This window comes from Peromyscus maniculatus, chromosome 12, assembly GCF_049852395.1.
Source record: "Peromyscus maniculatus bairdii isolate BWxNUB_F1_BW_parent chromosome 12, HU_Pman_BW_mat_3.1, whole genome shotgun sequence".
Taxonomy (NCBI): domain Eukaryota; kingdom Metazoa; phylum Chordata; class Mammalia; order Rodentia; family Cricetidae; genus Peromyscus; species Peromyscus maniculatus.
In genome coordinates this window covers 28,287,243-28,311,479 of record NC_134863.1, presented here as the reverse complement: position 1 = coordinate 28,311,479, position 24,237 = coordinate 28,287,243, and the positions used below count along the sequence as shown (strand labels likewise).

The 24,237-nt window shown below is 35.6% G+C and overlaps 1 protein-coding gene across 10 annotated transcripts in view; it reads left to right on the top strand.

The window, feature by feature from the left end:
- The window catches only part of Stxbp5l (syntaxin binding protein 5L), a 240,657-nt gene that overhangs the window by 109,777 nt on the left and 106,643 nt on the right, over positions 1–24,237 (top strand). For all 10 annotated transcript variants that reach the window (XR_013043728.1, XM_006975722.4, XM_042259281.2 and 7 more), the window contains exons 8-12: positions 3,546–3,629; positions 6,646–6,769; positions 8,579–8,657; positions 12,234–12,388; positions 16,561–16,633. Coding sequence is in view for 9 of the 10 variants with exons in the window: in XM_006975722.4 (XP_006975784.1) it covers positions 3,546–3,629; positions 6,646–6,769; positions 8,579–8,657; positions 12,234–12,388; positions 16,561–16,633 (515 nt within the window). In the remaining variant the exon portion in view is untranslated. The remainder of the gene's footprint in view (positions 1–3,545; positions 3,630–6,645; positions 6,770–8,578; positions 8,658–12,233; positions 12,389–16,560; positions 16,634–24,237) is intronic.

Sequence of the window (24,237 nt, the reverse complement as noted above, 5' to 3'; positions counted from 1 at the left end):
ATAAACAAGCAAAATGTGAATGAAAAGTCACAAAAGATCACAACCAATTTTTCATCATCCTTAGAATATAGTTTAACTCTTAAAAATCAATATACTTTATATATTATATATATAAAAGAATTACTAATAATGCCAACAGCTAAACAATTGTTAACTAATATAAATTTGTAAAAATATAAATTTCAATTAATATTTATGTGTATCCCATAATATGTGGTATTCAAAAATATTTTTGTTAATTCTTTGACAATTTCATATATTATATTTTGTTTAGACCCATCCCCAACTCCTTCCATATTCAACCTCAACTCCCTACTCATACAACTTCTTGTTTTCTCTCTCTCTTTAAACCCATCTAATCTTCAGTCTCTTATCTTCTACACTTTGACCAGCAGTGGCGCTCTGTTTTAATTTTCATTTACTGCACAAAGCTTTTGTGATGAGGAATGAGAGACACATTAATCTATGGGTATAACAGTAAGTCATTAGGAGTTGTTTTAATACAAAGTCTATTGAGCAAAATAATAGTGGTTGATTCTCCCCTAGAGCCTATGACTTGTATAGCCAAGGGTCCTTGGTCTCAGTAATCATGCCAGCTATGGATTACATCTCACAGAGCATCTTTCTGGGCCTGGGTTATCTCACTCAGGTTGTTGTTGCTTTTTCCTCCCAGTTCTATCCATTTATCTGAACATTTTATAATTTCATTTTTCTTTATAGTTGAATAATATAGCACTGTATAAATGTATCACATTTCATTATGCATTTCATCAGTTGATGGGCATCTAGGCTGTTTCCTTTTGCTGGCTATTGTGAATAGGAGCAGTAATGAACATGGATAAGCAAGTATCTCTGTAGTAAGAAGTACAATCCTTTGCGTATGTCCATGGGTGGTAAGGATGGATTGCATGGTAGACTTATCTCTAGCTTTCTGAAGAATCACCACAGTGGTTACACCAGTTTACACTTCTACCAGTAGTGAGTAAGTTTTTCCCCTTTCTCCGTTTCACATCAGCGTTTGTTTCATTTTTTTGTTGTTTTTGTTGGTTGGGGGTATTATTTATTTTATCTTAGCCTTTCTGTTTGGGGTTAAGATGAAATCTCAAAATAGTTTTAATTTGCATCTTCATGATGACTAAGGATATTGAATATTTTTTAAAGTTTTTTTCTTTTATTTTTGAGGTTAATATAATTACATAATTTCCCCCTTCCCTTTCTTCCCTTTAAACCCTCCATTTTAGCATTTTAAAAATAATGTCCTTTAATTTAGCATATTGGAAAGCTCAACACTTTTGTTAAATCAATTTAAATATTATCATGTGTAGCTCTATAACTAAGCTTGTGGGTATAAGATATGGCTTAAAAAATAACTCTAACCTCTAGAGCAATGGATCAGGGGTTGACCGTACTTGTTACTGTTGAAGACAATCTCGGTTCAGGTCCCAACACCCACTTGTTAGCTCACAACTGACTGTAACTCCAGGTCCAGGGACTCTTCTGGCCTCAACAGGCACCAGACATGCATGTGGTGCCCATACAATTCAGGCAAAATATCATAAACATAAAAGCATAATAGGATAAGTAAAAATATCTCTTTGCTATTATTTCAATTTTACCTGTTTCATATTCTTCTATTTTAAAAGGAAGACTGTTACTTTTCCAGTACTCTATATTGATTTAAATACAAACACCAGTGTATTGACAGTCACTTTCCTTATTGCTACAACAAAATATCTGACCAAAGCAGTTTATGAAATTAAGAGGTTATTTTGGTTTGTAGTTGAAGGAAAGTCTATCATGGTGGGGAAGGCATAGAGACAGAAGCATGATGCTGCAGATCACATTATATTCACAGTCAGAACGTAAAGAGTGATGAATGCTTATGCTCAGCAAGCTTTCTCCTGTTTAGGTGGTTCAGAGCCCTAGGCCATGGAATGGTGCCATCTACATTTAGGATAGGTCTACTCACCTCAATTAATCTAATCTAGAAAGCCCTGGACATGAGTGGGAGCAATGAAGGGCGAGGGTCGAGGGAAAGAGAGCGGGAGATCCCAGCTGGATCAAGAACAGAGAGGGAGAACAAGGAATAGGAGACCATGGTAAATGAAGACCACGTGAGAAAAGGAAGAAACAAAGTGCTAAAGAGACCCACAGAAATCCACAAAGATACCCCCACAAAAGACTCTGCTGGCAATGGTCAAGAGACAGCCGGGACTGACCTACTCTGGTGATGGGATGGCCAAACACCCTAATAGTTGTGCCAGAAACCCCATCCAAGGACTGAGGAATCTGGATGCAGAGATCCACGGCTAGGCCCCGGGTGGAGCACTGGGAGTCTAATTAGCAAGAAAGAGGAGGGTTTATATGAGCGAGAATTGGTGAAACCAAGGTTGGATAAAGCACAGGGACAAATAGCTAAACGAATGGAAACACATGAACTATGAACCAAAGGCTGAGGGGCCCCCAACTGGAACAGGCCCTCTGAGTAGGTGAGACAGTTGATTGTCTTGATCTCTTTGGGGGGCATCTAGGCAGTGGTACCAGGTCCTGTGCTAACTCAATGTATGAGTTAGCCGTTTGAAACCTGGGACTTATGCAGGGACGCTTGGCTCAATCTGGGAGGAGGGGACTGGACCTGCCTGGACTGAGTCTATCAGGTCGATCTCAGTCCTTGGGGGAGGCTTTGCCCTGGAGGAGGTGGGAATGGGGTGTGGGCTGGGGGGAAGGGGAGGGGAGCAGGAAGGGGGAGAAAAAGGGAATCTGTGGCTGTTATGTAGAACTGAATGGTATTGTGGAAAAAAAAAAAAGTCCCCCACAGACATTTGTTTCCAGGGTGATTTTATAACTTGTCAAGTTTATACTGTAGGGTACAATTAGCTAATATTAAAAAGATAGAGAATTTATTTTAAAAAAAGCTATAACTTCTGACAGTATATAAACCACTGGTTTAAAATATTTACTCAAGGCTTTGGATGTAGCCCAGTGGCAGAGATTCTGCCTAACATGTACAAGGTCCTACATTTGATCCATCCCCAGAATGAAGGGCTGTATCAGCATCATAGGTGAGAATAACATAAAATATTTGCACAAAGTAAATAGTGTTGATATAAAGAAATTTAAAACTGTTTTTTTTATCTACTTTTTCAGGTGTATAGTACTGAATGGTATATTGGAAGCCAGTTAAACATAACACTTCATCATTTATTTTGTCTTCATTTTCTATTCTATTTGTCTTTCCATTTTTACATAAAATATAATGTGCCATATGTACTTAAAGGTTTCCTTGTTCTTTAAAACCCAGCAGAGTTCTCTGGTTATATTCATATTGCAGCAAAGATTATTGACCCTTAAATTTGTTTTTGATTGCTACATCAACATCTTTGAAAAAATTCTTACATTAGGAAACATTTAAGTGCTGGAAAAGGTAATAGAAATCAGGCTGTGTTGTGTGGCATGGTTTTTCTTTATAATAATATTACTTTTTATTTGAACATAGTTAAAAATTGATGTCAGAATTAAGAAATGGTTGTTTTACTGTTTTCCAGCTGCTGATAGGTTATGAAAATGGTACTGTAGTATTCTGGGACTTGAAATCTAAAAGAGCAGAACTAAGGGTTTATTATGATGAGGTAAGTGATTTCTGCTAACATTTTTGAAAAGTTTGAGGACTATGTCTCACTTTTCTGAACACTCTGAAGTTTTGTGCTTTACCAATATTTTTTTATCACTGGTATCCTGTCCTTACTCAGTGTTTAATATTCTTTTGTTATTTGTGTAAGTTTCAACTGTTGATTATTTTTGAATGGGAATTCTGCCTTGACAGCCAATTGGAGGAAATTATTACCTATTTTTGGTTTTCTTAAAATTGTTTCCTTTCTTGTTTGTGCCTCTCTCATTTATTATGCCTCTTTTGTCCATCTCTGATTCATTTAAATTATCGATTCTCAAGTCTGGTAAATTTCAGGCTAGCCTAGAATACACAGTGGATTTTTTCTAAATAATAAAAAGGAAAGGCTTTCTTCTACAATAGTTATTTTTTTGTTTCTTCACATTGTTATTTCTTTAATAATCTCAGAGAAATATTTCAATTTGGCATGAGGATAATATTTTGATTCCATGAGAACTGCATATTTCCTTTTGTCAGATTGCTATATAATTTTTAAACTTTTGTTTTCAAGAAAAAGTCACTGTTGAAAAAAATATGACTAGTATTTTTCCTTCAAATTCTTTATGTTTTTCTTGAATTGATTATTGATATTTGGTTTCTAGTAAGTCCCTGTTTTTCTGGGAAGAATATGATGTAACTAAATAAACAAAAATCAAATACCCACCATCAGCTCATTTACCAGCTCCTTAGTTATACACCATTTGACATCTTGATCTCTAAGAGAAGACAATGTTTGCATCACTGCTCTATTTGCTGTAATTCTATTTCATTTATAGTAGTGGCTATAACTTTTTTGTCCTCCCCAGTGGGTAGGATTTCACTGGGTTAGGATGAGTGTAGCACAAATTGTTAAAAGGTCTTATTAATAAAAAAACAAACCCAGAGCCACTTCTTGGGGTGAATGCTGGAAGATCAGAGAAGCAGAAGAAGCCACCTCACCTTGCCAGTTCCTCAGCTGATCCTGTTTCCTCAAACAGAAGTCTCTGAGTCCTCATCCAGAATGAATCTCAGCTGAACTGTTGCTCAAAAGCCTTAAAAGCTTAACCAGCTCTAGTTCTTGGTTCTAGGTCCTCACGCCTTAAATACTTTTCTGCTTTCTGCCATCACTTCCTAGGATTAAAGGCATGAGTAAACCATGCCTGGCTGTTTCCAGTGTGGCTTTAAACTCACAGAGATCAAGAAGGATCTCTGCCTCTCGAATGCTAGGATTAAAGGCGTGTGCTACCACTGCCTATTCTATATGTTTAATATTATGGCTGTTCTGTTCTCTGACCCCAGCTAAATTAGGGTCCACAATATTTTGGGGGACACAATATATCACCATAGCTGAGGCTTTGGGTCTGTACACTTTCTCATTCTCTACTTTTGCTGACCACATAGTTTGACTGAGGTTCAGCAAAGTTGACAAAAGAAACTGTTTTGTTGAACTACCTCCAGAAGGGAAAAGAAATAAAGAGTAAAGACAAAAATAAACAGAGAAGACAATGAAAAATATTATTGCTAATGTTGGAGACTGTTAAGAAAAGAGTCTGCACAGAAATTATGGCTAGAGTGAGAAAAAAAGAAAAGAAAAACAAAATTTCACAAGTACAGGATTTCATATTGCCTTTTATGATCTGCTTACTCTTATATTGAGGTCTGAATCCTATCTTATTACTTTTATGTTTAATGATTAGTCAAGGTATCAGTTAGCTGTAACTCTAATACTATACATATTGCTTGAAATTTCACACTTGTTTGCATAAAGAATTCAGTTATGTAATTATATAAGCACACATGTGCTTAAAGTTCTGAACTATAAATATTATTAATATTTATCCACATTAACCTTCGCCCTACGTTTCTTGTGGAGTATACACACCTTTTTATTTTCTTTATCCACTGGGACTTGTCTCGTTGTATTTAACATAATGGTTGCATTATGGTGATTAATTTATTCACAAAGAATACGAAAGATTTGGAAATGCTATATCTATTACTTACTAATTCAGTAGATCTTTCTTTAAAATCTATGTTATAAAAGATACTACACTGCCATAGGGATTTAAACTTTAAAAATGAATGAATTACTGTTGAATCTTGTCTAACTCAAAACTATATAATGGACTTGAAAAGCTTAAAAATTAAATCTTACTTGCTTTAAATCAATTAGTATATTATAAGCTTGAGGCAATACTGTGTAATAGTTGAGAATATAGGTTTTATAAGGAGTTTGCTTTGACTTCTGTGGCTTTAAAAAGCAAATGAGTATCTCAGTCTCTAGGACAGTTTCACCATATGAAAACAAAGAAATAATAGTAAAATAAAATAATGCCCTTTATATGATTAAATAATACATTTTATGTAAAGTACATATCATGCAATCTGGCATATATAATGCCTTCAGGTGCTAGCTCAAATTATTTTTTAAATTATATGCTTTAAGTGATACTAGGCCTTCATCTTACATGAAATTATCTTCTGATAACTATACTTTTACTTCCATGTAAGTAATTTTTCAAATAGGGATGGTAGGATATAGGAAGGGCATAGAATTTTTTTTTTTTTTTTTTTTTTTTTTTTTTTTTGGTTTTTCGAGACAGGGTTTCTCTGTGTAGCTTTGCGCCTTTCCTGGGACTCACTTGGTAGTCCAGGCTGGCCTCGAACTCACAGAGATCCACCTGGCTCTGCCTCCCGAGTGCTGGGATTAGAGGCGTGCGCCACCACCGCCCGGCGAAGGGCATAGAATTTAAATTAAAATGTTCTGGGATCTAATGTTATTAAAATTTTTAAATTTTAAATTGATATTTAAGTAAATGAATTTTGATAGCCTTTTAAAGGTCTGTAGTGGATTGAAGCCAAGGACAGCCTAATCTGGGCGAGAAAACAATTATTTTAACATGTTATCAGTATACTGATTTTATGTCAAAGTGTTTTTGGAATGTATGATGATATAATATATCCACTTTCCCCATGTACTTGTTTTTTATTGTTATCAGGCTATTCATTCAATTGATTGGCATCATGAGGGCAAACAATTCATGTGCAGCCATTCGGATGGTAGCTTGACTTTATGGAACCTGAAAAGCCCAAGTCGCCCTTTCCAAACCACAGTTCCACATGGTAAGATACATACTTTGAAAAGAAATTATAGAGACTATAGAATTGCCTCTTCACAATTTAATTTTTCCAATTCCTTTATGTTGCAGACTGGCAGAGGACATCAATCAGCTCTTCTTTTTTTTTGTTTTTCAAGACGGGGTTTCTCTGTATAGTTTTGGTGCCTGTCCTGGATCTTGCTCTGTAGACCAGGCTGGCCTTGAACACACAGAGATCCACCTGCCTATGCCTCCCGAGTGCTGGGAATAAAGGTGTGAACCACTGCCACCCGGCCAATTAGCTCTTCTATAAAGAGCATATTTTAGGTCTTTTGTTTTTTCCTGTCTTAGGATTAGTATGTTTAGTCCATTAACATTAAATATAATTACTAGTAAGACTAGATTTAGATCTACTTATTGTTTTCTATTGTTCATACTATATTTGGTGGCTTTTCTTTGTTTTCCCACCTTCAAATAATTTAAATATTATTATTAGGAATACATTTTAATTGATGGGCACTTTATCTTTTTCCTATTGTTTGCTGTATGTATCACAATGTTTCCTTAATTACTTAATATGTTAGTGCTAAAATTTTAACACTTCATATAATATAGAGACATCTTGTAGCCATATAGATCTACTTACCTACCTTCATTATCATTTATACTATAATTACATATCATACACAGATATATTATTGTCAATTTTAAGTAATCACATGTATTATAATTAATACTCTTTATAATTTCATTTATTTGTGAACATATTTGCATTTTATGTAGGTCTGCTGAAATGATTTCATTGAGCTTCTGTTATTTGAAATTACCTTTTATCTCCATTAAGTTGGAACTAGTTTACTTGAAATCTGTAACAAAAATATTGACAAAAACAAATATAAAAATTAAGACTCGGAGATGTGTTCCACAACAAAAATTCTAATAAAGCTGACTTATATTCCAGAAAAAGAAACAAACATCAAAATATATTATAGATAAATGGCAAAAAAGTTCCAAAATTTTGTGGAAGTTATTAATTCAAGAAGCCTGTTAAAACTGTTAATAGAATAGATTAAAAACAAACAAACAAACAAAAAACAAGTTGAGACTTAACATTTTTAAGTTGCTGCAAATAAAAGACATAAAGTTGTCTGAAAACAACCAGAAGGAAAAAAACACATTCTATATAGTAGAAGCAAAGTTCAAAACACCAAGGATTCCTCATTTAGAAAATATTAAAACTAGAAGATGATGGACTTTCATTAAGTCGTCATTACATTACATGAATTCCCACAAACTCTCAGCTCATGGCCTGATATTGTCCATAAATCTAAATCTAGCAAAATCGTCTTCAAGAATGGAGATAAAAGGTAAAATATTAGAATACATACTTATTATATCAAATATGGGTACTTTAAGAATAAACCAATATCTTTAGCTTTAGCTGATGTTACTATGCATTAACTCATAAAAATGACCAGTTTAACAATATAACTAAAATAATAAAATTATTCTAAACTTAATCATCATTGATGGAAAACTGATATAGTGCTTGTCCCATTCTCCTCTGTAAGCAGTATCTACAATTAAAGCTGTGCTTGAGCCTTTGGCTTCGGGCATGTTTGTATCACCCGCCATGGTGCAATCTGTTCAGGGGTTACTGTTGCAGTGCAGGAAGCTCCATGACTCACCCCCAGAAGCTTGTAGATTTCTTTTCTTTTTCTTTCTCATTATATTATTGTTCCATGTTTATATTTCTTAACTGAAATTTTAAAAACTCTCATGGATCAGTATAGTTTAAATCAGATTTAATTATTTTTTTTCTTTCTTTCATTAGGAAAAAGTCAAAGAGAAGGAAGAAAGTCTGAGTCTTGTAAACCAATTCTTAAAGTAGAGTACAAAACTTGCAGGAACAGGTATGTAGCTGTACTTGGTGACTATATAAATATATATAAGAGGTAGGGGAAGGGAAGCCAACAATCTTTGATAATATGTTATATTGTCATAGAACTACAAATTCTCTAAATCAATAAGTTATTTTTATTGATTATTATGAATATTGAAAATAACAAATAACATATTTTAATTATATTTATATTAACATCATATATATTAAGTCTAATAACTGAGGACTTTAAAACATTTATAATACTTGAGCAGTGTTCATTAAGCTAATTCTATGCATCTATTGATATTCCTTATGAGATTTAAATATATAACCAGATCTCTCTGAATTTAGGATGTTGCATACTGAAACTGGAGAGAAAACCTTTAGTTGGAATTATAAAGTTATGTATTTTCATAATGGAAAAGAACTAAATTTTAAGATGTATAAGGTGAAATAACATCTAGTACAATTTTATTACATTTATAGACACCATATCCACTATTTTTGCATTGCCTCTTTAATCTAAACTATTATTAATGGTATTTTCCCACCCAAAATGAACATAATAAACTTTGTCTGAACATTATTATAGTTATTATTATTATTATTATTATTATTATTATTATTATTATTACTGTGCATGTAATACTGTGGGTTCCGGGGGTCTAACTAAGGAGGCAGGCTTGTGCATCAAGCACTTTGACATGCTGAGCCATCTTGTCAGCCCCTAAACAGAAATATAAACTGAAAATTCCTACTTTATATTAGTTACTTGCTCATATTGTAATGTGCTCTTAGCATCATAGATACAATTATGTTTGTTAAAACTTCCTGTCTTGAAGTTTTAATATTATAAAATTATGGTAAATTATCAATATCTCTTTAGCAGGCCAGTTTAATATAATATAACTAAAGAAATTAAATATTCCAAATTTAAACATTGTGGATGGAAGCAAAATCGTATATAATTCTTCTCTTATTAAAATACTATTTATAATTAGAAGTTTTCTTGTGCCTTTGGATTCAGTAGTATATATCACATTTTATACAGTGTAAACTCTAAGGACCCTTGAGGGTCAGAAAATTATATTAATTGTTCCAAGCAGCTTATAGCTTTATTCGGTTTTCCTTTTGTATCGTTTTCTTTAAAAAAATTTTTTCTTTACTTCAGTGTTGGCTGTCCTAAGGACTATAATATCCATTGAATTATCAATTAGTGTTCAATCTTTTCTATAGATTACAGCAAGATGAGAACAAATCATTTCATGTAAAGCCTGAGATGCTTTTCCCATGATAAATCTTAAGATCCATAGACTTTGTGGCTTCTGTTTGGTGACAAACGTGTCATTTTGAAAATGTACTCCTGTGATGTGCTCAGCAATGCTCAATTTGATTCAGTTGGTTTTAACTATCACACACTGTGTAATTTGACTTGTGTGCTAAAACATAAATAACTGCCAGCTTTTGAATTTGGTAGGCTCTAGCAGCAAAGACCAAGACAAAAACTAGTGGTTTTTAAATAGCATGAGAAGTGGTTTGGTTGATATTTGTTGGGGGGGCATAGAAAGAGGACAAGGGTATAACTGGGTTGTAAATATTATCAATTTTCTATCTATCTATTAATTTGGGGGCAATTAAAAACTTTAATAAGAAACAAAGAGAAGGTCCTCCCTGAACCTCAAACTGTTGGACAGTACTTCCAACCTTCAGCACAGGTCTTCCCTCACTACCTTCATTTCAGTCATTTGCAACTCAGAATGGCAGTTGTCTCTGTAAATGCCCTAAAGGACATATGCAGGAATACATTTGGAGTACATTTCTCTCTCACTTTCTTTCTTTCCTTCCTTCTTCCCTTGCCCTCCCCTCCCCTCCCCCTCCTCTCCCCTTCCTTCCTCCTCTCCTTCCCTTCCTTCCTCCTCTCCTTCCCTTCCTTCCTCCTCTCCTTCCCTTCCCTTCCCCTCCCCTCCCCCTCCCTTCCCCTCCCCTCCCCTTCCCCTCCCTTCCCCTCCCCTCCTCTTTCCTTCCTTCCTTTCTTTTTTTCCCCTCAGACAGGGTTTCTCTGTGTAGCTTTGTGCCTTTCTTGGAATTCACTTTATAGACCAGGCTGGCCTCGAACTCACAAAGATCCGCCTGCCTCTGCCTCCTGAGTGCTGGGATTAAAGGCATGCGCCACCACCGCCTGGTTCTTTCTTTCTTTCTTTCTTTCTTTCTTTCTTTCTTTCTTTCTTTCTTTCTTTCTTTCTTTCTTTCTTTCTTTCTTTCCTTTCTTTCCTTTCTTTCCTTTCTTTCTTTCCTTCCTTCCTTCCTTCCTTCCTTCCTTCCTTCCTTCCTTCCTTCCTTCCTTCCTTCCTTCTTGCCTGCCTTCCTTCCTTCTTTCCTGCCTTCCTGCCTTCTTCCTTCCTTCCTTCCTTCCTTCCTTCCTTCCTTCCTTCCTTCCTTCCTTCCTTCTTGCCTGCCTTCCTGCCTTCTTTCTTTCTTCCTTCCTTCCTTCCTTCCTTCCTTCCTTCCTTCCTTCCTTCTTGCCTGCCTTCCTGCCTTCTTCCTTCCTTCCTTCCTTCCTTCCTTCCTTCCTTCCTTCCTTCCTTCTTTCTTTCTTCCTTTCTTTCTTTCTTCTTGTCTCTTTCTATCTTTTTTCTCTCTCATACATTACATGCTGACCACAGTTTCCCCTCCCTCCACTCTTCCTAGTCCCCCGCAACCTCCCCTCTCTCCCCGAACAGTCTCAACCCAACAAAAGTGAGAATGAGTGACACTCAGTTTATTACTTATTTGTATCTTGAAAAGTAATATGTATACTGAACAGGGTGTGTGTGTGTGTGTGTGTGTGTGTGTGTGTGTGTGTGTGTGTGTGTAAACAAAGAAAAAGGCCATAAGTTGAGACAGAGCAAAGGAGGGTACATGGGAGGGGTTGGAGGGAAGTAAAGGAAGGGAGAAAATGATGCAATTGTGTTTTAATTTCAGAAATAAAGAAGTACTAAAGTAATAGAATAAAATTTTATGTGAAATTATTTGAGCCAGCTAGAGCTTGCTGGATATGCATAAAACTGAGGAGATATTCTCTGACAAATTATTATTCATCTACATATTATTTTTCTGTCTGCTCATAAACCTTCTACTACAGAAACTTCATTATCTAGAATTTTCATGTTCTCATCTATCATTCTGTGCTTTCCACTGTGATACTTCATTTTGTATTAAAATCTGCCTCTCTTTCATCTGAGGGACTTGGGTCCCACATGGCCACTCATTAATTGAATATCATATCATAAACTGATGTTCTAATGAGAGTGCTATAGAATTTGGTAGCCAAATAAAGTGTACAAATATGTCCCTTTGAGAGTCAGTGAGTACCTCCACTTCACGCCAGTTTGTCTTTTCCCAACGCCGCTCAACTATCTTTACACTTACCCATTAGTTAGTCTAGTAGCTAGAGTGTAGATCGGAAAAGGGAGTTGATGAAATAGTCATTGTTAGCTGAGAAACCCATCAGGAAGGCCATTTGCATTGTGGACAATTTCCTCTGAACCCATTATTTAAAGGCTTACGTTTTGACTTGGTGATATCATAAAGAACATAGTCTCATTGCCCTTTCTCCCCCATGTAGTGAACCATTTATAATATTCTCTGGTGGGCTGTCATATGACAAAGCTTGCAGAAGACCAAGTTTAACCATCATGCATGGAAAAGCAATCACAGTACTTGAAATGGATCATCCTATTGTTGAATTTCTAACTTTATGTGAAACACCTTATCCAAATGGTAAGTAGATAAAAATGAAACATTCAGTTTTAGAAAAAAAATCATTTTGAAATGACAAGTTCCTAATGAAATTAAGGTTAAATATTTTCAGTTTTGGCAGCAGATATCCATTGTGGTACAACACTGAGCTACAGTTGCTGGCGCAGGTTCTGCAATTGTACCTACTTGGCAAACTGGAAGTAAGACAGATGTAGTGCAGCAGTGCTGGCGTTTCAGGTTCTAATATCAGGTAAGTGCTTTAAACTTTGATAAGGATGGTGGAAGCTGAGCTGGGAGGGTCCGATAGGGGTCCAGGGTGAAGTCACTTGGGGAAACTGAGGTCTCCTAATAGTCTCTCCTAGACCAGCTCCACCCATCCCATCCCAATGCCAATCAAAGTTAAAGCACTTACCTGATATCAGTGATCTGTAACTCTGGTGGTGCTGCATCTCCTTCACATCTGCCTTTGCTTCAGATGCAACTGCAGCACACCTGATTACTCTAGGATTGCTGATGTGTGGTTAGTGATTTGTTTTAATTTGGCGAATAGTCAAAAGACCATCAGGAGGAGAGATGCATGTGTGTATTTATCATCTTGAGTAAAGATGCAAAACCTTTGTAAACATGAAACTAGTCTAAACTCATACAAAAAATCTACTGGTGCTAAAATAAAGAAATCTAAAATCGTTAAAAAGTAAACCAGAACGATTAATTTATGATCAAAACAATATAGGGGACTTGTAGATAGAAGACAAAAACTTGACTTGGGACAGAATATTTGGATTTATGATTCACCTCTGACACTTACTAGCCACTAAGATACTTACATGTTTTACTTATCATGTATAGAAAGGGAATAATTTTGCCCAAATATCATCAGTGGAAAGGTAAATGAACATATTTTGTTAACTATGGAAATACATAGGTTGTGTTTCATTACTAAATATATTGATTTTCTTTAAATTATTTAGCTTTTTAAAAATAGATAACAATCAATGTAGCACTTTATTTCAAGAGTTACTAGAGACAAATGACCTACATTTTTAATCAACATCTATTTATTGAATGTTGCTGTGGTCTCAATACTATAAGTACTTGTTAAGCTTATAGAAATATGAACATAATCTTTACATAAAGTCTAGTTGGGTCAATGAAATAACTATGAATTGTTGAATTGAAGTAATGCATGATTATAATGCTGAATTATATGGTTCACATTATAAATAATCCACCTTTTTATAGCTGGTTAAATATTCATGTAAAGCCTCAAAAGAGAAATAGGATTTAAACAGACTTTATTGAGAATATTGAGTAAAGGTTTTATAATTGTGGGATCTGGTAAGATCAATTTAGAAGAAAACATCTAAGGTTTTTGGAAGAGTTTGGAGAGAAACAGAAGAACTTTGAGGAAATACTAAGATGAAAGAAAGCACTAGTTTTAGGAGGGTTTGTCCAAGGAATATGCAGGTTTCTAGAGAGACTCTCAAAATCCAAACTGCACCAAAGGCATTTTAAGTAATATATATTTAATGTAGCTGGGTGTGTTGTTTCACTCACATAATCTCAGAACTGGGGAAACTGAAGCAAGAAGATTGTCATGAGTTCAAGACCAGCTTAAGCTACATAGTGAGTTTTAGTACAGTTTATGCTATAGTGTGTGTGAGTCTTTGCTTCAAAATGAACAAAAATAAAATAGTAAGGCAAGCCCCAAACCACTACATGTTTCACACACAGTCACAGCATTTTTATTTTATTTTAAATTTTTATTCATTTTATATACTAATCACAGTTCCCACTCCCTCCCCTTCTCTCACTCCCCCACCTCACCCCCACCCACTTCACATTATCTTGTTTTTTTCTACAAATGACACAATATTCTATGCACTGTCCTATATTATCTTGTTAATATATTTTAATTATTATTCCATAGTAGTTAAGAGGAAATTTCAACTTTTACAGCTAAATAATAATGAATGTCATTCCCAAGCTAAACCAAGTCATTCATAATTTTAATACTGCTGATACTTTTATGACATTTGAAGATTTAACACATTCTCAAAAAACTCAAATGTTTTAACATTGTTAATGGGATCATCACCTAGAGTAATGACTGTAATTAGAGCTTGCCAGTTCAACTATATTTAGTTGGCCAGCCATCCCTAAGCCTCTCAAATGATGCATTATCTTCAGAATAACAATTGTGATAGAACTTTTTTCACCCTTAATTAGTAGGAGCCAGGGTTAAAAGATGAGACACACCAACCTACAGAGGCACTGTCATTGCAATCTGCTAGTTATAAATACCACCATGTATGTTTTTTCATATAACTTTTATAACAATTTAGGGTAGTTATAATTGTGCCATTTCAGTGGAAAAGAAACTTCAAGTCAAGAAATATAACTAATATGCCCAAGACAAAACTTTTAGTTAATAATAGGCAAAGAATTGAACTCAACATGGATTCCTAAATAATTCTTTAGTAGCTATCACAATATATAAAGTGCATCTACAAAGGTGAAACTTCTGTTGCCAGTTTTTATTTTTGTAGGAACAACTAACTTTTGGTAGAGTAACCATATAAAATTTTAATTAATCTATGACTTTGGTTCACACGTGGTAGTACCTCAGCCACTTTATCTTCTGACATTTGCTATAAAACCTAACCAACGGTGTTCCTAAGGAGAGCTGACGAGGAGGAAATAAATACTCATATGGAACCCTACTGTTCTTCAAACTAAGAGCCAAATTGTATTAAAACAACACTGAGAAACTTTAAACAATGCTAGAGATAAATAGTGGGAACATCTGAGGATGAGAATAGTTTGGATATTGGATTGTAGCAGTCTATCTATTGTCATAGAGATAACTACCTAAACACCAGCAAGTTCTAACCCTTGTTCTTATTTACTTGTTTGCTTTTGTGTTTTTTTCTCTCATGTGAATGTTGGTTATAAACATAAACTTGTGTAGGCACTGTAGCTTCTCAGGCCTAGAAGTTACTCTGAAGGCTGTCTACCCCAGCTTTTAAATTTCCCACCCACCCAAAACTTCAGTCTTCTGTAGGCAACATCTTCCGAGTGATTACTGAGTTTAGGATAAATATTTTTCCAACTGACTAGTAGAAACTGCTGGTATAATGAAAACAAGATGGAAGTTGGAGTTTAAAGCCCTAGGTTTCAATTTCAGTTTAACCACTGGTTGATAATCCTGTGCCTCTTTCGACATGCTTTCTAAACAATATGGAAAAATAACACTCTAGCTACTGAGAATCAAAGATCATGCATATGAAATGTTTTCTTATACACAGTTTCCTAAAGCTGAGAACACTACTTTCACTGTGGCTTTCCCCATTAGTCCTTGATTGTAAATGGAAAACAGTACTTTTTTTGCCTCTTAACGAAATCGCTGCTCCCCATCTTAACACAAGTTACATTTATACCATTACCCTTATTTGCTTATAGCTCATAGTAGTTCCTGAGTTCTTACTTCTTCACTGTTCACAACTTGTAAACCTCTCTAGAACAAAAACTCCATGAGAAAGATTTATTGTCAGCCTTATTCCCCATATGGCCTTTGGTTTTTGAGACAGTTTCTGGGACATAATGGAGCAAGAATAGGAGGGAAAGGAACAATGGAAAGAAGATTGGGTTTCAGAAACCTGACTTTTGATTTTTGTAGGCTTGTACTCATGCACACAGGAATAATCTATAAGAGTACACTAAACCATATTGACTTGAAGTATACACCCAACTCTAAGTGTTTTACTATCATAGTGAGGTGGTTGTGTATCATATCCCAGAGAAGCAGAGTTAGTGCAGTCTTAGTGTGTATCCTAGTAGGCATGGTTCAGATCTTAAACGCTAAGGTTATGGATGAGTATGTTAGTGATCATAAAGTTGATGTGAAACTCTCACTCTCTATTAGTCCAGGATTGCCATCTCTCCATGATTTTTGAAATGTATTTACTATGTACTATACATATGGTCATTTTTCCTAGTTCTATTAGAAATCTTAACATTATATGTGTCAAATAAAACATTTTATTAAAGTATTCTTTGTCACTTTAGTTCATAATTTGGTTTTTTCATCATTTAAATACCATCTCTATATGAGATAAAGGAAATGCAATGTTGGTGGTTTAAATAAAATATGCAGTATGGAAACTTTTCAATTCTTTTTGTTGTTGTTGTAGAATGTCAAGAACCCTATGCTGTTGCTGTACTTCTAGAGAAAGATCTCATCTTAGTTGATCTGACACAAACCAAGTAAGTTCATAATAACATCCCAACTACTTCTAAATTCTAGTCAGTATAATAAAAATGCAGGAGCACATTTTAGATAATTGGCATTGGAATTCTCCAGATAGTAAGTTTTTCTTATGTGAACATTGTCTTGCTGAAGTTACAGAAATGCAATTTGGTTAAATGATGAAAAGTAAGCTAGGAGAGTTTGGGTAACAAGAAAATGACTACTCATCTTAAAAGCAGCATAGATGTTTAGCGTTTACACACTCAGAACACAAGGAATCATATTTTCTGCTTTTGTCTTAAGCAAAAGTGATTGTTATAAAATGTACAGTGTAGCAGCTGGCCATCTATTACTCTGTTGACTGAAGGAAATCTGATAAAAGAAAATTATACATTGTGAAACTATTTTGAGACTACCACAGCAGGCAGTTGAAGCCTGGGATTTTTAGGGACAGAAAATGGAGTCTACCTTTTATTCCTATTTTAAAAATGAGAGAAATATATAAAAAATGAAGGAAATCTGTTTCACCTATGAGACACTAACATGTATAGCTGGAGACAATGTCCATCAGTTTCAAATCTACTTTTACAGTCAATATAAAGGACTAAAATACACCATTGTAAGAATAGCACCATTGATGCCTTCACATCACATGTATTCTCTTCCTTGCTTCTCTCTCCTTACAATACCTTCCTCCCTCTCATGATCCCTTTCTAGTTTCATCACACACAAACACACTTGTTTTGCTCGAGATTCTACATAGAAGAGAAAATGTGCAGTCTTTGTCTTTCTTAGGCTAGCTCACTTGGTTTAGCATAATGATCTCCAGGTCCATTCATTTTCTTGCAAATGTTATAATTTTATTTTTGTTATAATAAAAGTCTAATTTGTATAGGTACTATACTTTATCCATCTGTGTGACCATTAAACTAGAAGTATCCATTGGGACCTGGTGGAATTATCATTGAACATACAATTAAAGGCAACGGCTCCCTTTCTCCCTAAATCTATCAGTAGCAAGTAGTCCAACTATGAAGAACAGACCCTCCAGAGACTCTGCCCTAGCCATACTGAACTGTTAGTCAACATTTCAATTCTTGGGCATACTTGGTGAAGGTATCCTTGGTTGCTTTGAATTTGTGGTTGTACAGCTGTGTCAAATGATATTTTATAGCCTTCTCCCTATATCAGCTCTTACATTCTTTTCCACTTTGCTTCTATTTTCAGTATCCCATGAACTATGGACAGGGTGGTATAAATGTCTTATTTAGGGCTGAACACCCATCCCTCACATGTTCTTAGTACCCTGCAGTTATAAAAGTCTCTGTTTTAACTACAGTTTACTGAAAAGAGAAGCTTCTTGATAAGGCTGAGAGTAGCGTACCTCTATGGGTATAAACAAATATTTAGAAGGTAACTTGATCTATGTCAGTTGCTAAACAACATAGACCTCTATTCACTACTAGAGACTATGATTTCCACAGCTATGGGTATGTGATTAGATTTACAGAAATAGACATGGATTCTCTCCTGTTGAGTAGGCATCAAATCCAATCAGAAGTTGTTTACCCCCATATTGATAGGGACAGTATTGCACAAAAGGGATCCTCTAGCTCTCCAGGTTGGTTTTTTAGGTCACAGAGTTCACAGCTGTGTGAGACCATTGATATAATTTCTTCCCCTGTAGTCCACATAGGCGCTTCTAGAACTACAAAACCTACCTGTCAGGTGGAGGATTCAGCTCCCTTCCAGCTTGATTATTTTCAATTCCTGTGACCATTCCTACCCTGGACCCTTTCTAGATCCCTGTCTTCTTCTAGTACTCTAAATTGAACTTACAAAATTAAAGATTTGAAGCTGGGAGCTGTATATAATGGAGGATGTGAGATGTACATATGATGGATAGTGTGGTGTTTGTTTTTCTGTGCCTGGCTAACCTCACTCGGGATCTAATTTTTTAGAGCCACCTATTTACCTGCAAATTTCATAGCATCATTTATCTTTGCAGCTAAGTAAAATCCCACTGTACCATATTTTCATTATCTAGTCATTAGTTGGTGGACATCTAGACTGTTTCCATTTCTTAGCTAGTTTAAACAAAGCAAGTTTAAACATGGATGAGCAAGTATTTCTGTAGTAGGATATAGAATATCATTTCTGTCTATGTCCAAGAAAAGAACAGCTGCAATGTGTGGTGGTTCTATCTTAAGCTTTCAGAGCAGTGGTTCTCAGCCTGTGGGTTGCGACTCTTTGGGGGCTGTATGACCCTTTCACAGGGGTTATACGTCAGATATCCTGAATATCAGACATTTACATTAGGATTCATAACAGTAGCAAAATTACGATTATGAAGTAGCACCAAAAAAATTTTATGATTGGGGGACACCACAACTTAAGGAACTGCATTAAAGGGTCACAGCATTAGAAAGGTTGAAAACCACTATTTTAGAAGAATCTCCACACTAATTTTCTTTTTTTGTTTTTTTTCTTTTATTTATTTTATTTTTCAATACTATTCAGTTCTACATAACAGTCACAGATTCCCTTGTTCTCCCCCTTCCTGCCCCCCTCCCCTTCCCCCCAGCCCACCTCCCATTCCCACCACCTCCAGATCAAGGCCACCCCCGAGGACTGAGATCGACCTGATAGACTCAGTCCAGACAGGTCCAGTCCCCTCCTCCCAGATTGAGCCAAGCGTCCCTGTATAAGTCCCAGGTTTCAAACAGCTATCTCATGCAGCGAGCCCAGGACCTGGTACCACTGCCTAGATGCCTCCCAAACAGATCAAGCCAATCAACTGTCTCACCTATTCAGAGGGCCAGATCCAGTTGGAGGCCCCTCAGCATTTGGTTCATAGTTCATGTCCACACTAATTTTCTTAATGGCTACAAAAATTTACACTTCACCAACAATGAATTCTATTTCCACAAATCATTGCCAGTACTTGTTCTCATCTGGTTTCTTGATGATGGCCATTCTGACTAGGGGTGAAAAGAATCTCAGAGCATTTTTATAATTTGCATTTCTGTGATGGCTAATGATAATACTCTTCAAAAGTGTTTATTACCCATTGCTATTTATTCTTTTGAGAATTATCTGTTTAGACCTATATCCCATTTTTAATTGGGGTTCTTATTTACTTGTTTAGTTTTTCATGTATTCTAGACATTAATCCTTTTTCAGATATATAGCTGAAAAAGAATGTCTTCTATGCTATAGGTTGCCTCTTCACCATATTGACTGTTTCCTTTGTTGTACAGAAACTTTTTAGTTTGATGAGCTTCCTTTGTCAATTGTTGGCCTTATTTCTGAGTGACTGTAGTTCCAATTATAACATTCTTACCTATTCCTATATGTTGTAGTCTACTCCCTCCCATCCCTTCTAGCAGTTACAGAATTCCATATATTACATTGAAGACTTTGATCCATTTGGAGGTTTTTTAACAGGGCAGGTCTAACTACATTGTTCTGCATGCATGTAGTTGAAAATGTTGTCTTTCATTTTTGTTAAAAATCAGATGTTGGTAGCTGCATGGACTTCTATTTGGGACTTTTATGTTGTTTCCTTGATCAATTTCTCTCTCTCTCTCTCTCTCTCTCTCTCTCTCTCTCTCTCTCTCTCTCTCTGTCTATGTCTCTGTGTGTATGTGTATCTGTCTGTCTCTGTCTCTGTCTCTCTCTCGTGTGTGTGTGTGTGTGTGTGTGCGCGCGCGCGCGTGTGCATGTGCATGCATGCATGCTCATGTGCCCATGTCACCTCAATGCTCCTTAGTACTATAAATTCTGTTGAATAACTTAATATCAGGTATATTCTTTTTTGCTCAGGATTGCCTTGGCCATCCAGGGTCTTTTAAGTTTCCTTATGAATTTTAAGATTTTTTTCTATTTCTGTGAATAGTGGCATGGGGATTTTGATTAGGATTGAATGAATCTGTAAATTGCTTTTGGTAGGATTATCATTTTCACACTATTGTAACAACCCACGAGCATGGGAAAACTTGCCATCTTCTAATGTCTTCATAAGTTTTCAAGTTTCTATTGGAGAAGTCCTTCACCTCCTTGATTAGATTTAACTCTGAGAGTTTTTTAAAAGGCTATTGTGAATGTAATTGTATCTATAATTTTTTTCCTCAGTGTGTTTCACATTGGTATATAGAAAAACTATTGGTGTCCATTTTTTTTACCCAGACACTGTGTAGGAAATATAAATTAGTTCTAGGAGTTTTCTGGTGGATTCTTTGGGGTCTCTTATGTGTAGCATCATATTATCCAAAAACAAGTATGCTTTGAGTTCTTTTCCTATTTGCATCTCTTCTCATCATAATGGTGTAGCTAAGACTTTGAGCACCTTATTGGACAGTAGTGGAGACAGTGGACAACCTAATCTTTTTCCTGATTTTAATGGTATTACATTGAGTATTTCTCCATTAAGATGATGCTAGCTAGGGGTTTGTCACATGTAGTCCTTATCAGATAAAGGTGTATTCCTGCCAACCTTATTTTCTCTGAAACTTCTCTCATGAAGGGGATTTGAATTTAGGCAAAGCATTTTCTGAATCTGCTGGTAACTATGTGAGTTTTGTTTTTAAGTTCAAAGAAAGAAAGAAAGTGTACAGTCAGTGTGAGGTCTCAGGGAAGGTAGGTGAGGTGTTGGGAAGCCTAGGGAGTAGGAAGAAGAATCTACTTAGAGGCTAGGTCATTCAAGGTCCGAGAAAAGACCAGCAGTAAATTTGGTGGCCAAGGAAGAAGGAATGAGAGGGGACTACCTAATGGTAGGATGTCCTGAGAATGGGCCATAGGGAGCTGCGTGGTTTAAGGGTAAGAAGGTGATGAGTTTACCTGTGGGCAAGAATGGCAGTGGAGTCCTGAGGAATGGTAGGCTGATAGTTGGGCAGCCTATGGGAGGAGAGAGGGTCCTGCACAGTAGTGGGATCAGGCAATCAGGGAGGTGAACTGGGTAGCCTAGGGAGGAAAAGGGAGGAGGGCCAACATGGCAGCAACATCAAGGCACATCCAGGAGAGGCAGGTAGAATCGAGTAACTTAGGGACAAGGGAGCAGAGGCCTACTTGCTTGTTAGCTAGGCTACAGGTCTCTGAAAGGTGGAGAGTAGTTGTTTGGTCTAGGAAGGAAGACTGCCAGGGCATTTTCTTAAGTAATTGCAAATTAATCATTTCCTCCAGTTCTTCCTCAATTTATTTGTTCTTGGTTTATTTCTACATGTTAATTTTTTTGGCTTATCACTTTTCTCAAAGTATCTATCATACCTAAGAGTTTTCTGATGTAATATTTATGGGTTTTTATGTCTAGAATTATTATAGCATCTGCAAACAAGAATACTTTGTTTCTTTTTCAGTTTGTGTTCATATTTCTTTCTCATGTTCTTGTTCAAGATAAGACTTCAAGCAGTATATTAAGAATGGAGAAAGGGGACACACTTGTCTTGTTCTTGATTTCAGTGGAAATGCTTTATATTTTCCACTCCAATTAGATAATGTCAACTAGATTCGTCATATCTAACTCTTACTGTGTTGAGATCTGTTCCTTCTATTCCTAATCTCTTCAGTGCTTTTATCATGAAGGACTGGATTTCATCAAAAGACTTTTTGTATCTATTACAATGATCATTTTATTTTTATCCTTGAGTATATTTATTGATGTATACATTTATTGAGTTCTGTATATTGAAGCATCCCTTCCTCTCTAAAATGATTCTAACTTGATTACATAAATGATCTTTTTTATGTGCAGTTAAATTTAGTTTGCAAGTATTTCATTGATTTGTTTTTTTCGAGACAGGGTTTCTCGGTGTAGTTTTGGTGCCTGTCCTGGATCTCACTCTGTAGACCAGGCTGGCCTCGAACTCACAGAGATCAGCCTGGCTCTGCCTCCCGAGTGCTGGGATTAAAAGTGTGCGACACTGCCACCTGGCTTGAAAAATGTTTGTCTATGTTCATTAGGGAGATTGATCTATATTTTTGTGCCTTTATCTGGTTTTCATATCAATGACTTCATTCAAAGAGTTTTTAGTAAAAACTATAGGGTATCTTATGTATAGAATCCTATCATCCCAAATTAGGGCATGTTCTTTTTGTTATCCAGGTAATGCTGTCTTTGTATAATGAGTTTGGCAATGATCCTTTAATTTTGTGGAACACTTTGAGAAGTGTTGCTGGTAGTACTTCCTAGGGCATTTGGAAAAATGTGATAGTAACTGTGTCTGTCCCTGTGCTTCTTTGTGGGAAGAGTGTTCCTGCTTTAACTTCATTGCTCATTGTGGGTCTTATTAATTTATTTATATCTTATTGATTTCATTTTGGTAGGTCATATGTATGTCTGGGAAACTATACATTTCTTCTAGATTTTCCTTTTTAAATACTTTTTCAAAGTACTCTGTAATAATCTCTAAATTAAGGTTTGTCATGGCAGAACCTTTTCCATCCCTGTATTTGTTTGAATCTTCTTTTTCTTTTCTTTTTTGGTTGGTTTGGTTTGGCTAGCACTGTGAATCTTTTTTTTTTTTTAAATCTTTCAAAGAACCAGTTTGTTTGGTTGACTCTATGTATTGTTATTTTAGTTTCCATTTCATTAATTTCTACCCTGATCATTATTATTTCTTGCCACCAACTATGTGTGGGTTTGGCTTGTTCTTGTACTTCCAAGTCCTTGAGGTGTATCATTAGGTTATTTATTTGCTATCACTCTGATTTTTAATGTAAACACTTATAACCACACACTTTCTTCTTAGAACTGCTTTCATTTTGGGCCAGAGATTCAGATGCGTTGTGCTATCATTTTAATTTGAGTATAGGAATTTAGTAGTTTCTTTCTAACTTTCTCAGTGACTCCCTGGTCATTGAAGAGTGCATTCTTTAGTCTCTAAATATTTGTGTAGCTGTTTTTGTTTCATTTGCTTTTTGTTTCTAATTTTATTCTACTATACTATAATAAGATACATAGAATTGATTATTTCTATCAGTTAATTTGTATTTTGAAAATTTGTTTTGTGACCTATATAGTGATGCATTTCAACTCTGACATTTCTTTGTTGATTTTTAGTTAGGATAACCTATCTAAAGATGAGAGTAGGGTGTTGAAATCACCCACCCTTGTATCAGGACCTATCTGATCTTTCATTTCCTTTAGGGTTTATGAAATTGTGAGCCTCAACATCCTATGCATACACATTTACAGTTTTTATTTTGTCTTAATGAACTGTTTACTTTGTTAATGTGTAGTGACATTCTTTATCCCTTTGGTGAATGCTAGTGAGGAGGCTCCTTTATCAGCAATAGGATAGTTACACTAAATAGTTTAAAGTTTTTTACTTGATAGATTGATTTTCATTGCTTAACTGTAGGTCTGTGGTTGCCTTTGCCAATGAGGTGTGTTTCTTGGAGACAATAGACAATTTAATCTTGTTTTGTAATCTTGTCAGATACTCTCTCTTTCTCTTTTGTTTTATGATGACTTGAAGCCATTTATATTTGAGATTTTTATGGAGAGAAATAAATTTCCATGGTTTGTGCTCATTTTTAATGTCCTCATTTTGCTGTATATTTTTAAAAGGTGGTTTTGCTATATATAGCAATCCTGTTTTTTAGTCATTTACTTTCAGGGCTT